At 40.3% G+C, this 16,071-nt stretch overlaps 1 protein-coding gene across 14 annotated transcripts in view; it reads right to left on the bottom strand.

The window, feature by feature from the left end:
* Window positions 1–16,071, bottom strand: part of rap1gapb (RAP1 GTPase activating protein b) — a 113,043-nt gene that overhangs the window by 2,066 nt on the left and 94,906 nt on the right. For 9 of the 14 annotated variants that reach the window (XM_085161265.1, XM_085161270.1, XM_085161276.1 and 6 more), the window contains 17 exons: window positions 11,937–12,015; window positions 11,797–11,850; window positions 11,609–11,692; window positions 11,414–11,514; window positions 10,898–11,027; window positions 7,272–7,427; window positions 7,033–7,104; window positions 6,857–6,943; window positions 6,418–6,567; window positions 4,849–4,980; window positions 3,615–3,692; window positions 2,756–2,865; window positions 2,309–2,425; window positions 1,791–1,920; window positions 1,306–1,396; window positions 782–891; window positions 70–115 (listed from right to left, as the gene is read on the bottom strand). In XM_085161265.1, the coding sequence (XP_085017391.1) occupies window positions 107–115; window positions 782–891; window positions 1,306–1,396; window positions 1,791–1,920; window positions 2,309–2,425; window positions 2,756–2,865; window positions 3,615–3,692; window positions 4,849–4,980; window positions 6,418–6,567; window positions 6,857–6,943; window positions 7,033–7,104; window positions 7,272–7,427; window positions 10,898–11,027; window positions 11,414–11,514; window positions 11,609–11,692; window positions 11,797–11,850; window positions 11,937–12,015 (1,690 nt within the window). In that variant the 3' untranslated portion in view covers window positions 70–106. The remainder of the gene's footprint in view (window positions 1–69; window positions 116–781; window positions 892–1,305; window positions 1,397–1,790; window positions 1,921–2,308; window positions 2,426–2,755; window positions 2,866–3,614; window positions 3,693–4,848; window positions 4,981–6,417; window positions 6,568–6,856; window positions 6,944–7,032; window positions 7,105–7,271; window positions 7,428–10,897; window positions 11,028–11,413; window positions 11,515–11,608; window positions 11,693–11,796; window positions 11,851–11,936; window positions 12,016–16,071) is intronic. The other 5 variants (XM_085161268.1, XM_085161263.1, XM_085161269.1 and 2 more) reach the window with 4 other exon arrangements.

Raw genomic sequence — 16,071 nt, 5'->3', positions numbered from 1 at the left:
AATGAAGTAATAAGGGGATGGAGGAATGTGGGAATTTATCCCTTAGGCTGTACCAACATTATAACCTACCTGAAAAATGGATGTCAATGACGGGGCGACAGAGTGGCTAACAGTTCTGCATACAAATAAGGAATGAGAAATCATGGTGCAGTCAATATGCAAATATTTATTGGTTTGCATTGATTAATCTTTCTATGCTAGTGCATAGTGTCTTCATGTTTACATGTTATATTTATTTGATTTAAAAGGGACAATACACCTTAATTAAGATGAACACTTAAGTTAATTGCACAAATTAACTTTCCTCTTGCAAAACTAAGTTCAACTTATTATGTCAAATATCTCAACATGCATACATCCAACTAAACATGCATGGGGCTCAAAGTCTGTATAGACACCCATTCTTCTGAGAAGATGGTGGGTTTAGTGATTCTCTGATTTGTCATCTGTTTGGGCTGACTACTAGATCAAAACAAACGACATCTGCGTTATAGACTTTTGAGTGTTAGTTTAAGCATGCATTCAGTTAACATGCTTTCAGATGTTAAGTGAATGTGGACCTAAAACCACTGTACCCTCACGCCTGTAGATGTATTACTGTACTCTGTACAGCATCAGAAACTAGTAGAACAAAAACAGGCGAATATAATTTCCCAGAACAATTTCATATGACCAGCAGGAATATTGGTCCTTTTACTCAAGTCGCTTATTAAATCATTCTACCAATTTATGAAAGCATTGCGGTGTTATTTGATGACTTGCACCAAGCACTTTGTCTTACTGATGAGAATTTGTGCTCCTGTTGAGTGCGCTCCATCTTTGACCGGCTGTCTGTCCCTTTTGGTTCTAATGTCCTCGCTGCGTCCGGTTGTTGCTGGAGACGTGAAGCTGCTGGAAGGAAGGGGACAGATGTGTTGCTGTCATGGCTAATAAACTCAAGCATATAATTCTGCCAGCTGTTATAGCCGAAAAAAGGATAAATACAAAACCCCTCAATGTGGGGTATGTTTCATGTGGGAAACAGATAGATTTTCAGAGCAGAGTAAATGTGAGCCATTCAGGAAGAGTTCGCTAAATTGTACAAATCATGCCTACTGTTGTTGTTGGTAAGCTCCATATGGGGAAGCTGAGCTCCATCACTCAAGGGTGCTTTAATATTAATTTCTTAGAAAACACAGAGTGTTATTCTTGCAACCGCCCTATATAGATTTCCCCCAGATACTCTTGACATGTGAAACAGTTGACCTTTTGGTAACCACAACTTCAGGATATTACTGAGACAGTAATATGAGCTCCCAAGCTCACCTGGGAGATTTCCTTGGCTGGTACTGTCCTCCACCCCAGAGCTGTACACAAATGAATCTTTTTTGACTGGTGTAACACACGACACACTTTCCTGGAAGAAGAGTAAAGTAAGTTTGATATATAACTTATAATAAGATGAAGGCAGCACAATCAAAACTAAAGTTTTATTCAGTTGTGCATTTGTTTTTGTCTCTTTGTAAATGCAGACAGTCTATCTGAAAGAAATAGAAAATTGTTTTCATAATCAGTCATAACTAGAATGGAGTGATATCCATCAAGCCTTCTCATGGATTTTTTCCCAGTTGTTCAGCTTACAGCAAATAACAGATAAAAACCAAAGCGATACTTTCACTGCAGTAAATGTGGAATAAATGCTGATGGAAGCACTTGTGGATCATCAATGCTAGGACGCTGATGACTTATTTTGGCTTTGGAGGAAGTAAGATTTATGCATGCACTTGATAATGTGTAATTACTCCACCTACCAGTCCAGTGTCGTACTCCTCTTCTGCTTCATGCTCCTCCACGACGCTGGCAAAGCTGCTGGCATTGGAGGAGGAGCGGGAAAGGTCCTGCGCCTCAGGGATAGACGGTGCCCTGCAACACATTGCCAAACTACACACCTGGGTCACTCTGATCACGTAATCACTTTGTGGTTTCCTTCTACTGAGTTCATTAAGGAATGTTAAAAAAATAAAATAAAATAAAATAATGTGCGCTTTAAAAGTCTAATTACTTTGCCATCTTTATGTCGGAGTTCATCTGTTGTTCCCGAAAAAAGCAGTTACAAGCAAAAGGACCATAGTTTGATCACAGTTTGACTGAATAATGTGAACGTTTGGGGTTGTTATATTCATTTGGCTGAAGAGGATTAGGACTATGACTTGGAGAGCAATCGTCCATGTCACTGTTCCATTCTACAAAATACAATTTTCAAACTGATTCAATGTGTGTGACTATAATACAAAGTAGTATACTCTTGCATAATGAAATTAACAGTCACCTGTTCTTTGTGGTAGGAAACTCTGGAGAACTGTGATTGGAGGAGTTGTCTGATTTGTTTTCCTGTGACATGTGGCTACTCTCTGGTGTCCTCTGGGTGTTGGGTGATACTTCTCGGCTTCAGGAGAGGATATAAAGTAGTCAAAATAGCTCATCTGATTTCGTTTAACAATAAATGGTTACAGTGCATTCATATCACTCAGCATGGCTCCACCCTATAACTGAGCATTATGAGCTGAACCACTGACAGCAACCAACAGCTGTGCAGTTGTTGTTTTTTTTTAATCAAATCAAGCATTGACAAGCCCTTCTCTTAGGATTTGATCTTACACAGTGCATTTTCTAATAGCTGTATCCCTCATTTTAATGTCCTGTCTTCCATCTGTTACAACACTGTTCTCTCTTCACTACCCACTCTCTGCTGATCAGCTCTGCTCTGTCCTCTCACCTCCTCTCTTGGACCTCCTGGATGTTCTCGATGCCAATAGCACTACTGCGACGGGAGCTGAACGGCCCAGACTTTTTCCTGGTTGGGCTTTTCCCAGGAATGATCAATGACTGACGGTGGGTAGGGAGAGGAAAGTAAGACACACAGTTTGGGGATAGTGTAATAACAACAAAACATGATATGCAGTGCATAAAGTGAAGCTTTCTACATCTAGAAATATCTTGTAGATGAATTCTGAAGTAATGGTTGGATAAATCCTGAGTTAAAGTTATGACAAACTTGTAAAACATTTTATTTTACAAATCCGTGATGAACTTGGCTCCAGACAAAAATGCATTATATATTCTATAACTGATTATTTTTACTCTTATCTCTGAACATCTCATCATCTCTGACATTTTATTTTCTTAGGTGCAGCGTGTACATCAGCTTGGCTGGTGCACACTTTTCATTTAAGATGCAGTATGATTCATTGATGTGCGACTGTCTATGAGAACATAAGTGGGAGTTTGTTTATCTTCTCCTTTTACAATATATTTTTCTCTTCCACTTACTTTTAACTAACTTAAAAGTACGATGTTGCAAACAAATTCGTGCATGAAAGTCCTGACACTGATCTGCCTTCTGTCTACCAAAACCCATGATGGTTGTGCAAATGAATGAAATGAAGGAAATTGTAATTAAAACTATAACTCGACAAGCATCATGATAACTGATAAATTCTTCAAATCTGAAAACCTCTCACAGCCACAGGAATTAAACCGTATTTTAAACTTAAAACAGGGTAAATACTAATTAAACATTACATTATACAAAGACAATAGTAAATTAAAGATAAGTAGGTAGAATATACGTGGACCTCTTCTATTGTTCCTATCCCTATGGCACTGCCTCGACGTCCATATTTACTGGGACTTTTCCCTGGGACAAGCAATGACTGAGGTACACAAGACAGGGCAAGGAAAGCAGAAACAGAGAGAGAGGAGATTGAAAAAGCAAGAGGGGGAAGGAAAAGAAAAGAACACATCATAAGATCTCATGCGAACAGCACAGAGAATTTAAACAGCAAGGTGCAAAAAATGCTTAAAAAGGAGACTGCAACGTGACTCAACAGAGAAGACATAATATCGAGGAAACAGTGAAAGGCGTTATAGAGCAGAAGCGGGTTGGGGTCCAACATAGGAGGGCACAGCAGGATATAGTGTCAAGGTAGCGGGCAAGCCAGCAGTTTCTGCCCTGAGGGATACAAGTTAGTTTAGTGATACATTCAGAAAAAGAAGAAATGGGACAAAAAGGCTGATGCAAACCAAAGGGTAGCTTCCAAAATGTGTCTTCTTTTATTAACTGCATTAGTAAAGTTAGTAACCAAATGGCACGCTGCAGCAAATCTTAAACAAGTTTGAAAAGAAATGATCTATCTTTCAAAGAGACACAAACAAGACAGTGAGCTCCTATGGTTTGTGCCATGCATCTTCTTCAGCCACACATGCACAAGGCTGCTTAAAAAAATTACAATATTTGCAGGAGGATATATGACAAAGCACAGCAAGGAGCAAGGGAGTCTGGGTAGTCATACAGCAGCTGGACTGAGCTCACTTCACAACTTGGAATAGAGACTAGACTGGGGCTCACAGGCAATCATTCATCTATATATACTGATAAGAAAATCACTGGGTTAATTCCACAGCTGACATTATTTTATAACATTATCCTAGAAGTCTGTCACTCTTTGTGAAGATAACGATTCTTTAAACAGATGAGGATGAATGACAAATGGCGAATGAGCTCTTCTGTTAATTTTCCAAATAAAAAAAGGTATTAACATGAACACTATGAACTGATCAGTGAAATCTGATTTAGTAAAAGCAACAGTGAATTTAAAATCTAGGGAATGAAAGTGAGTGTTTGATGTTAACATACTGATCAAAGTAAAGTGCTCTAATGTGCCAACAAGAGTAATTTGCCAAAGTGCTTCTTACGAGAAAGAATAGTGGTTAATTTATTTTGTACGTGAACCCACTGCTCTGCGAGTATACTATACCCTGAATCTAAGTGTTAGGTGGGCAACGTGTGAACCAAAATGGGCTACTTACAATCCCTGGGGTTTTGGGACTCTCTGCGGGATTGTGGGTAAAGCTGCCACTGTGACTAGTGGAGACTGTGTGTGACTTCTTGTTACTGAGGCCCATGGCGTCCATAGATTGGCTTCTGCTGCGGATGACCCGCTACAGAGAGAAATGAGGAGATGCTGTCAGTGGATCCACGTTAATATGTGGAAACACAACACCCTGATGAATAGTGCAAAGCATTATATACTTCAAATGATTGTGAATCTATACTGAAATCTAATCTAACTTAAAACGATTATATGTTTTCTAATTTTTATTTTGCTAGAGCAGACCACTCTATGTATTATTATGCATTCTAAAACCTTTAGTGGAAATCAGTGGAATGATTTAACTGACATGTACTTCTTCAACTATATTCCACATAGAACCAACTGAGATTTGTTCCACCTGGTCCACTGTTTCTCTTTAATTTCATATCAATATGATTCTTTGAGCTACATGCTATACATTACATAAATGTACATTACAGTAAATGTGATAAAGCTAAGGGATAAAATGTGTTTATATGGGCATGTATGTGTGCATTGGGGTGTTTAAAAGTGCATATGCAAGTGTATGGATGTATGCATGATTATTTATTGAACACTTAGGGGCAGTGCAGGATAGGATGTAGAGGGGAGCGCCTGTGTGGAGGACATGTAGGTTCACAGAGGATTTAAGAGAGTGTAGGCTTTGCAGGCATTAGGGATGGAAATTGTCACTTAACACGGTGAGTCTGGAGTTGGGTTTTGTGTCATGAGCAAAAAAGACCAAGACTATTATGAGAGAAAGTAGAAGAGGGAGTAGAACAGTATATAGAGAGCCAGAAAACAGACCAAGCAGCAAGACCATTCTCGACAGTGAGAAAGAAAAATGAGGTAGGATTTCTTGGGTGGGAGCTCATCTGTGCTTATCTATATAAGTTTATGAATGTATGGAAGAAAGACAGACATTAGCAAACAGCAGAGCAAGAGAGGATGAAAGAAAGGCTTTATATATATCTCTGAAGTTGCAGAGAAACAGCAGAAAAGATGACCTAGAACTAGTGATCATCACAGAGCAAAGAGCAAAACAGCAAAGGAATGCTGCCCATGAGGAGACATCCAAACTGCACCATCAGCTCCCTAATGAGGGGTCATTAAATCGTTCATCAGGCACACACCATCACAGCTTCTACTGCCGTGCCTCAGCAGCTGAGCTACGCTCCACCACCCTAATGGTCATTGATGGAGCGCTCTCAGTCAGAGCAAAGTGCCTTTCATACACAACAGGACACTCCACAGCCTCAAAACCACACCATCATGTGAGAGCACACTGAGTTCAGCAGTCACAGCCAAGTAAGGAATGCAAATGCCACAGGACTGGTCCTTTGAGATACCGCAGATTTTCAATGCTTTGTTTTTTGATGTGTGAATACCCAGAATCCCAGCCAAGAGACAGAGGATGCACAAAATAAAGCACCTTAAAAGTTTCTCCACTCATCACTATTCTTTCTCATGCATGTAGAGTTGCAGATTACAAAGGCACTCCATCAAATGAGGAATGACAGTTTACCTTGAATGATTCAAAGAAGCCTCCTCCTCCTCCACCTCCTCCACCCCCATTCTCCAGCTTATCTTCGTCGCCACCCAGACCCATCATGGACTGACTGTTTATGTGCAGCTCCTCATACAGTGTTTCCAAAAGTGCTGAACGAGTTCGCTCCTGACAACAACAAACAAGACAATTCGTTTTCATACCGACTATAAACCTAATATTTACCATTTAAAAGGAGGGATTGAACAATTGCTTCAGGATGATAAACATCAGCAACGACGCTGATAAGAATCAGGGTTGTTGCCTGAGATGATTTGGACAACAATCTATGTTTCCACTTCGCATCAGTACAGCCAGCAGGATGCAGACCTGTGCAAACAGGCGTGTGCTTAAGTCTACATCAACACTACAGACATTCACACTCACTTGGCACAATTTGCTCCAGTGTGCTTCTCACCTCTAACTTGGCAAACTTCTCAGCCTTGTAGCAGGCGTATTCTGCATTAATGAGTTTAGTGAAGAGGAACTCATAAAACTCAGGGCCCTGAATAAAACAAATAAAAAGATGAGAGGTCAGAGTAAGATATTTATTTTATCTGTGTGGTGAAAAAGGAAAATATGGTGTTAACTGACCTTTTTGAAGATGGCAGGGTCAGGCAAAGCAGGCCCAAAGAAGGGTACATCATCTCTTGCTGTCACAGAAACCTAAAAAAGAAAGCAGGTAAGCCTGGAGACTGAAATACACACGCCACTATTAGAAACTAGAGAGCAGAATAAAATTCCTTAATAATGTATGAGCAAATCTATAAATGGGTGTTACAAGTCCCTATTGTTCAAATCCTCTTGATACATTGACTGTCCTTAGAACCAACCTTGTAGGTGACATTGTCTGTACATGCATTTTCCACCTGCACCACCACATATGCATGCAGGAAGTTGGACTGGATCATGTCTGGTACAAAGGGCGTGTTTTCCTCCTGGAACACGATGGCCACAATGTCGTTGCCTATGTGTCTCTTTCTCTGCAGCTGGAGGGCACAGATAAACAAAGCTAACAACAGCGGAAACATCTCAAATGACCACTTCTGCTAACACAAATACAGGCCTGTCAAAAAAAACGTCACTGCCAGCAATTGCTCTAAAAGACTGACTGGCAAGGTAGACGTGACTTTAATCCAAAAGAGCACAATCGCACCCTCTGAAACGCATGACGCCATCAGCCAAAAAATTTAATCCATCTTGAAGCTCTTGTTCCAACAATTTAATAAGATGAAAAATCTCAATATTTTACAGAAACTAAATATATATACAAAAAACATGCAACTCATGGGTATATATAGCATTTCTGAAAGTACAGACAGAAATCTGCTTTGGGAAACAGATTTTTCACTGTAAGACGGAGACTTAAGACTGAGTTCGAATTATTTGAGAAAAGTGTGGATATTTTGGTAATTAACACTTCAAACTCAAACAAAAAACGCTTTATGAATCTGCTGACGACTGAATGTTATCATGGCTGCAAAATAACTACATCTTCTTTGCTGCCAAAAGCTTGAAGTTGCCAGAAGGACATTCATGCATTTGGAGGACAAAGGGACTGTTCTCAAGTATTAATATTTGTATCTTTCAAAAAGCTCTGCATTAGGGATATCTTCTTCCTTTGCTCAAGTATGAATAGATGTTGTCACTTCATTGCCTTTTTGCTAGGAACGTTGATTAAACAGCTCACCAGCTTCTATGACTATCTAATTTTTTCTCTTCCTTCTAAAAGAAGAAAAGGACTTTCCAGGAGTCAAAGCATATTTCCTGTTTGAGACATAATAGCGTCCCATATTTCTTTTCAGGAACCAAGCAGTAAAATAATTTGAGAAGCTAGTGAATGTGGGAATATCATATGATATTCAGTTCAGCCCACCAAACTAGAAGAAAGATGCTTATCGTGGAAACTGTGTGACCCAAATGTTACCACTGCATATAAGTGGAGGGAAGATATATCAGATTTTGCAAATGGATACAATTTGGTGATAAAGGAAATCAATCAATCAGAGGGATGTATTCTCATTGCAGGCAGCCTTTATTAAAAAAAAAAAAAAAAAAAACCCACAGAAAACTCCCCAGTACTGTGACACTTGCTCAGCAGCAGCATTCGCTTATTAGCCTTTGTCTTTGACAGACTAATTAACAGCCTTTTTACAAAGCTATTTCACACCTGTTGAAAAGAACTCTTGTGTTGGCTGGTGCTTGTGTTAGAGTCAACCAACTGGAAGCAAAATACAATACAGCAAATAGGATTTAGAGATGATTATGGTGTTTGCTTTTCTACTAGCAGTTTAATAAGGTTATAACTTAGGTTTGTTTGTTCATATGAAGAAGACATGTGTTTCTGATTCTGGGAAGTGTTTATAAATATGCCAGTTTATTACATTTTAAAAAAAGAAGTGAAATTATGTGAAAAAACATCAAAGATGCTCTCAATCAGTCTCACAACTGATGGTTTTCTAATAACTTTATCACAACTGAGTTTATCTGCAAAATGAGTTTTATGCAACTGTGTTGAAAGTCTGATAAGAATTAAGTCAAGTTTTACAATATTCAGCTTAAATTGATAAAAAATAGTAAGGTTTTGTAAAGAATGCATTTTTACGACAGTAATGAAGGTGAATTAGGCTACACATGGCTATGATTCATGTCATCCAGGCTACTACTGCATCACCCCTGAGCTGATTATCTGTCGGCTTCAGTATTTACTCACACAACGACTCTCTGAAACCAAATAGCTGAAGACGCTCTATCTAATTTTTCCAAACACTGCAATCGTATACCATCACCACACACAAACAGGCTTAGCGTATGTGTCACTGATTTGAAACAATTGACATCTGTTATTACTGTAAGACCTTTCAAATCTGATTACATTCAGTAAGGTCTGGCAACCGAAATCTTTTACTTTTTCCTCCCTGAAGTACTGAATACTGAGCTATTACTCTTGCACCTTGCCTTCTTTTCCTGAGTTCCCTGGTGAATCATCTCATGTGGGTGTTGTTTATGCTCTCTGTATCTCTCCATGCCTAGGCAATACGGACCATCTGTACAGGGTTACTGCGGTAACAAAGTTCAAACCACTCTAGAAGGGACGGAAGAGCAGCTAAGGACAAATGCAGCTCACTGCAACATAACATCAAATAGATAAAAGTCTTCAAGAGAGGAGAAACTTCAGTACAAAAAAGACCACTGTAATTCTAGTGGAAATGGTAACCCTTAAAAATGCTATTTCTCTCTGGGGTAAGTGAGCACAACAAACATGGAATTTTATATAAATTTACTTCCGTTGTTAATATCTGCCAATCCCTGGAATGCTGTAATAAAAATAGCAAACAAACATGGAAGATATGTATGTACAGTTCTGAAAACAAAAGCTTTAGAAGGGCTCTATGCAGTCCTGGACATAGGCACCTTGCAGCCATTAAGCCAACCATGAACTCCTCTGTACATGAGGCCATCTGTCTGACAGTTTGGCCTAAATTATGCAACACAACAGGTCAATGATCCCAAGCACACAACAAATCTGCAACTGATGTACTGAAAAAGAAAACAAACAGTGTTGAAATAGGCCCAGTCAAAGTCAAGATCTCACCTCAGCTGACTTAGTGTGACCTGTCCTTTGGAGAACTGAATGAAGTCCTGCAAAACGTGCCCATATCAATAACCTGGATTTTAACTTGGAGTTTTATTGTGGTCTCAAATTAACTGGTAACTAGTAAAGGGAGGCTCAAGCAGCTATAGGCTACTTTTTTTTTTTTTTACAGCTTTTAATAGGATGTAAATCTGTGTGATCATCATGAATAATGTGTGTGGATAAGCCCAACTGGAGGCATGCAATTAGAGAACAACAAGGAGCCCAGAATGGAGTCGTGGGAATAACACATGTCAGAGTGGCCCCTGAAGAGGACGACTCATGAGCGATCGCTGAGCTTAATCTAACAAATATGATGTAAACCAGGCTTCTTTCTTTGAGGCAGACCTTTAAAGTGAACTCAGAATTGTGATATTGATGGCATCAAAAACTGAACTAAGTTCAAACACCAGAAATCAATATTACAAAAAAATAAACAAATTTATAACACGTTAGAGGAGTCTCGCTTGTTACCTTTAATAACGAGCCAGAAAAGCTGTTTACTTCAAGCTGTTTTTAGTCTCAATATAGTGTTTATTGTAAGAACATTAGGGCAGTTCTTCTCAACAACTCTCAGCAAAAAAGCAAAGAAGTATCCCTGATGTACAATTTTAATCATTATTTTTTCCACTTTGCACATCAAAGTTACAAATGAACATGATTCATCTTCCTTTATCAGCACTGAGTTAAATGCCTTGACCCGCCAGCCGCTGCTGCAGACGCATGAATGTGTCACAAGCACAGACCTTTACAAATCGATTACTGAAGGTCCTGAAAACACAAACTGGTTTCCTAAATGATTAAGCATTGGCATTATCACTATACCTGCTGTGAGTCTCCTTCTGTGTAAGGCAGTTTGGTGGACACATGAAACATGATCTCCTTATTATGGAAATTTGTGTAGACGGATTCTGTCCCTGTCTGGCCATGAGTGACATCGAGTCCACCCCGAAAACTGAAAAAGAAAGGAAAGAGAAGACAAAAGAAAGATAAGGGCAGAGGCAATAAAAATAAGAGAGGAGGAAACAAGAGAAGAAGGCAAGTATAACACAGCAGAGAGAGACACAAGACAGAAGAGAATGATAAAGCGGAAAAGTGGAACATAGGTGCGTGCTCCCTGACAACTGTCCATCCATGCTGGTTCATCATTGATTTTTGCTTGCTTAATCCCTCAGTCAATACTACAAATATCAGGGCTTTTTACACTGCTCTTTAAGCCAACACTGATCAATAGAATGATGCATCTCACATCATATTCGAGTGAGAATAACCAAAAGTGCTTTAAAAGGTCAGTTTTTCTGTTTTTGGGGGAAAGACTTCACAATGCAAAACAGTCCAAACCCTTTAAAGTCATGAAGTTCAATCTTATGGCCCAGAAACTCCAAGAACTCAACAAAGGCTGGACTTTCTTCCATGTTCCCAAATAGCTCCTCCTCTGATGTCTGCAGGGAAGAAGCAAATAAAATTTTCAGGAAGAGTGACGCGTGACTTCAAAAGCTGAAATAAGCTGCAGCAGCATCACTGAAGTGCACTCACCTGACCAAACTTTTGATAAATAACCCCAAACTTGAAATTGTTGCTAATTACATGCTCATCAAAGGTGACAACGAGCCTTGATGCCTGAGGATAAGAGAAAATTGAGTTTCTAGTCCGATTCATGGTACTTTAGTATTGCGGGATAACACGGATCAAAAGATAAAGTGGCAATGAGGAGTACTGCTTACCTTCGGATAGAGAACAGGGTAAAACCTATCCACGTTTACTTCTTCACAAACAAGCTGTGAATGAAAAAATACACTTGACAAAGTCAAATTATATGCAGAGAGATTTTTTTCTGTGTATGAAGATAATCATACGTTTTTACCTTGGCCATCTGAACCACGTTGGGGAACTCAGTAAGGCAGGAAATGGGAATCACATCATGATAGGTTTTTTGTTTTGTGCTGAAAGGCAAAAAATATGAAAAGTCAAAATGTCCTCTGTTCTATTTCTAATCCAAAGAAATCCTGCTGGGTTTTTGGTTTCTTTCTATGATGCTTTGCCTCCAAGCAATTGAGCTGTCAATTCAAAGAGGACCTTTCCTATAGATGTTGTGTGAAGCCGGGAGCATAATGGTCTTCACACATGATGTTTCCAAGCCAAAATTGCCTGGAAGAGGGTTGAATGGGGTGTGTGTGTGTGTGTGTGTGTGTGTGTGTGTGTGTGTGTGTGTGTGTGTGTCTAGTAGTGGTGGGGAGTACAAGCAGTACAATAAGCAATACTAGGAAATCTGCGCACCCAGTGAATGCTTAAAAGCAGTCTGTGTCCAGAAATTCTGAACAATAAACAGTACATACAGCAGCACTTCACTTTTGGATCTTTCTCATCAAGAGTTACTAAAAGATGAGAAGATTGATATCACTTTCATGATATATGTACAAAGATAATATCAGGCTAAAGGCAGCCAGTTAACTTAGCAAAAAGTCTGCCTCTGTATAAAAGTGAAAATCCAGCACTAAAGCTAATTAACTCCAAATATATAACTTTGCCTCAAACACCACTTACAGGGTTGCAAGCATGACTTAAAAGTTACTCAGCCTGCATGCTTTGGATTTCTCCACATGCTTAAATCATGTATCCTGACTCACTAAAAAAAGAGACTTCCTGAAAACGTATTCATTGAACCCTGTGATGAAATTTCAAAAATCAAACTTATTATGTAGAGGTCTCAAAAACTCATACAAACTCATGTATAAAATATTATACATTTGGCATGGAATTAAATTTGCACTCTGCAGGAACAATAATATGGAGTTATATATACTCAGAATATCATACTTTAAAGGGTATAGATGATAATAATACCACCATTCATAAGTAGCACAATGAAATCAAGGGCCAAGGATTTGCAAACTTACAGTTACTGAAGGAACTGTGAGTGAATAGCATACATACATTAAAGGTTATATGACATGTGATGCAGGAAAGCTGGATGTAAACTCGGGGTGAGAAAATACCGTGTCATTGCTGTCTATAGGGGCATTTCCAGTACAATAAAAACAGGTTATGCCTTATCATGGAAATCATACAGGTGCTTTAAATATAACTGTGCGTCACTGCCTATGGCTACACAATTCGAGGTGACTGTGGATGGTGCCCGCCCACTGAGAAACATCACTGTGTGAAAAATGTTGTGGGCAGAGTGGCTGTTACCTCGCTGCACACTCATCCACTCCGAGGCTTCATTAACAAAGAGGAAACACAGCTCTTAAAATCAAGAGGAATCTCTCAGGTGCTAAAATTAATTCACAGGTTGTACGGTGCACTGAGTTCTGCCTCACTCCCCCTCATCAGTCTCAAGGAGAATATGAAGGAGTGGTGAAGCTCACTGAGTGAGATTTAGGTGATTAGAATAGAATAGAATAGAATAGAATAGCCTTTATTGTCATTGTACAAAGTACAACGAAATTGGAGTGCCACTCCCTTGGTGCAAAAAGCAAAATAAATATAAATGTAAAATATAAAAAGTACAATAAAACAACTGTAGTGCTCAGACAATAAATAAGTACAATATATACAGGATAGCAGCATAATATAATGATAGTATGAATAGCAGCATAGTATAGTGACAATGGCAAGTATGGTTAAGCAGGTTTAATTGTTTTGTGCTTATTTACTACGGTGATAGCTCTGGGAAAGAAGCTATCCCTGAATCTGTTTGTCCTGGTTTTATGTGACCTGTACCGTCGGCCTGACGGTAATAGTTCAAACAGTTGATTACTGGGGTGAGAGTAGTCCTTAATGATATTGCCAGCTCTGCTGAGGTATCGGGAGTTCGCAATGGCCTCCAGGCTGGGCAGAGGGCAGCCAGTGATCTTCTGGGCTGTGTTGATGACCCTCTGCAGTCCATTCCTGTCTGCAACTGAGCACCCTGCATACCACGTTGTTATGCCGTACGTTAGGATGCTCTCTATGGTGGCTCTATAGAATGTCACCAGCAGCCTCTCCTCCAGGTTGTTCCTCCTGAGCACTCTCAAAAAATGGAGACGCTGCTGGGCCTTTTTTACCAACGCCGTGGTATTTGCAGTCCAGGAGAGATCAACAGAGATCTGCACGCCCAGAAACCTCATGGAGTGTACCCTATCCACACAGTTCCCGTGAATGTAGAGTGGGGCCGGGTCTGCTCTGCCCTTCCTGAAGTCCAAAATAAGTTCTTTAGTTTTCGTGGTGTTCAGTTGGAGGTTATTAACTGAACACCACTCAGTCAGTCTGTTAACCTCATCTCTGTAGTCCGACTCATCCCCCCTTGAGATGAGTCCAACCACTGTGGTGTCATCCGCGAACTTTATGATGGTGTTTGAGAGATGGGTAGGGGAGCAGTCGGATGTGTAGAGCGTAAACAAGAGGGGACTCAGAACACATCCTTGTGGAGACCCGGTACTGAGTGTGATGGTGCTGGACAGGTGGGGGCCGAGTCTGACAGACTGTGGTCTATTTGTCAGGAAGTCCTTGATCCAGAGACAGATGGAGGTGGAGAGTCCCAGGTTAGACAGTTTCTCGACCAGGATCTCCGGGATGATGTGATTGAATGCTGAGCTGAAGTCCAGGAAGAGCATTCTCACATAGTTTCCTCGGTGCTCCAGGTGACTCAGCGCAGTGTGGAGCGCTATGGTGATGGCGTCCTCGGTGGATCGATTTGTCCTATAGGCAAATTGATGGGGGTCCAGAGTGGAAGGCAGACCGGCCCTGATGTGCTGACAGACCAGTCTCTCAAAGCACTTCATCACTACAGGCGTAAGTGCAACAGGCCTGTAGTCATTTGGGCTGTCCACAGCCGTCTTCTTAGCGATGGGGATGATGATTGAGGTTTTGAGGCAGGGTGGGACGGTGTTTAATGACAAGGAAAGGTTGAAGATTTTAGTGAAGACTCCGGTCAGTTCGTCAGCACATGCTCTGAGAACCTTTCCATGTATTCCATCAGGACCTGCCACCTTCCTGGGATTCACTGACCTTAGAACACGCCTCACTTGATGCTCTCCAAATGTTAGTGTGGCGGTGCTAGAGGCGGGTGGAAGTGGTGTAACAGCTGAGGGCCTGGACGTCTCAAAGCGGGCGAAGAAACGGTTTAGATCCTCAGCCAGCGAGGCATCAGTCCTAGATATCGCCTGGTTGTTTTTTCTGTAGTTGGTAATGTGATTGATCCCCTGCCACATTTTTCTGGGGTCGTTGTCGACAGCAAAGTGATCTTCAATCCTCCTCCTATAGGCAGCCTTGGCTTTCTTGATGCCTCTACTCAGGTCTGCCCTGGCCGCCCTATACGCATCCCTGTCCCCTGACTTGAAGGCGGTGTTACGGTTTTTTAGGAGGGATTGCACTTCGCTATTCATCCAGGGTTTTTGATTTGGAAACACCCTGACCCTTTTGTTAACGGTGACATTGTCAACACAGTTCCTGATGTACGAGAGTACAGTGTCCGTGTACTCCTGGAGGTTGAGGCTGGAGAATAAATCCCATACAAGTTGTTGGGTGGCACTGCACATGCACAGCACAGATATTGCTGAGTATCCTTCCTTTTAACAGTTTTACAGTTTGTAATTATACTGTATATTACCTACTTTTATATTGACTACAATAAAATGATTGATACAATGCTCAGCTGGACTCTTGTCTAAGTGTTAATTATTACTGGAGACTGTAATAATGAACACTTATTATAACTGAGGCAACCTGTAAGAACCACTGACTGTATTGGGGAACTGAGAATGCTACCTTGCTCTGTGACATTTTTCCTTGATTTAAAGTAATTTTTGAACAAAAAGAAAATGTATCCAGTGAGGCATGTAAAAAAATACTCAGTACTTAATGTACTTAATTTTTCAAACTGTCAGTACATGCAAAGAAAACAAAAAAGGAGGGTTATTGGACTGTTGCAGATTCGGTGTAAGAAAAGGCAGTGAAGACAGAAAATAAGTGAGAAACAGAAATATGAAAAGACAAAATGAGATAAAGGTAAGTGGTGG

The sequence above is a fragment of the Neolamprologus multifasciatus genome, chromosome 5 (genome assembly GCF_963576455.1).
Source record: "Neolamprologus multifasciatus chromosome 5, fNeoMul1.2, whole genome shotgun sequence".
NCBI lineage: Eukaryota > Metazoa > Chordata > Actinopteri > Cichliformes > Cichlidae > Neolamprologus > Neolamprologus multifasciatus.
The sequence above is the reverse complement of the archived record's forward strand: the minus strand, read 5'-3'. Positions and strand labels throughout refer to the sequence as shown.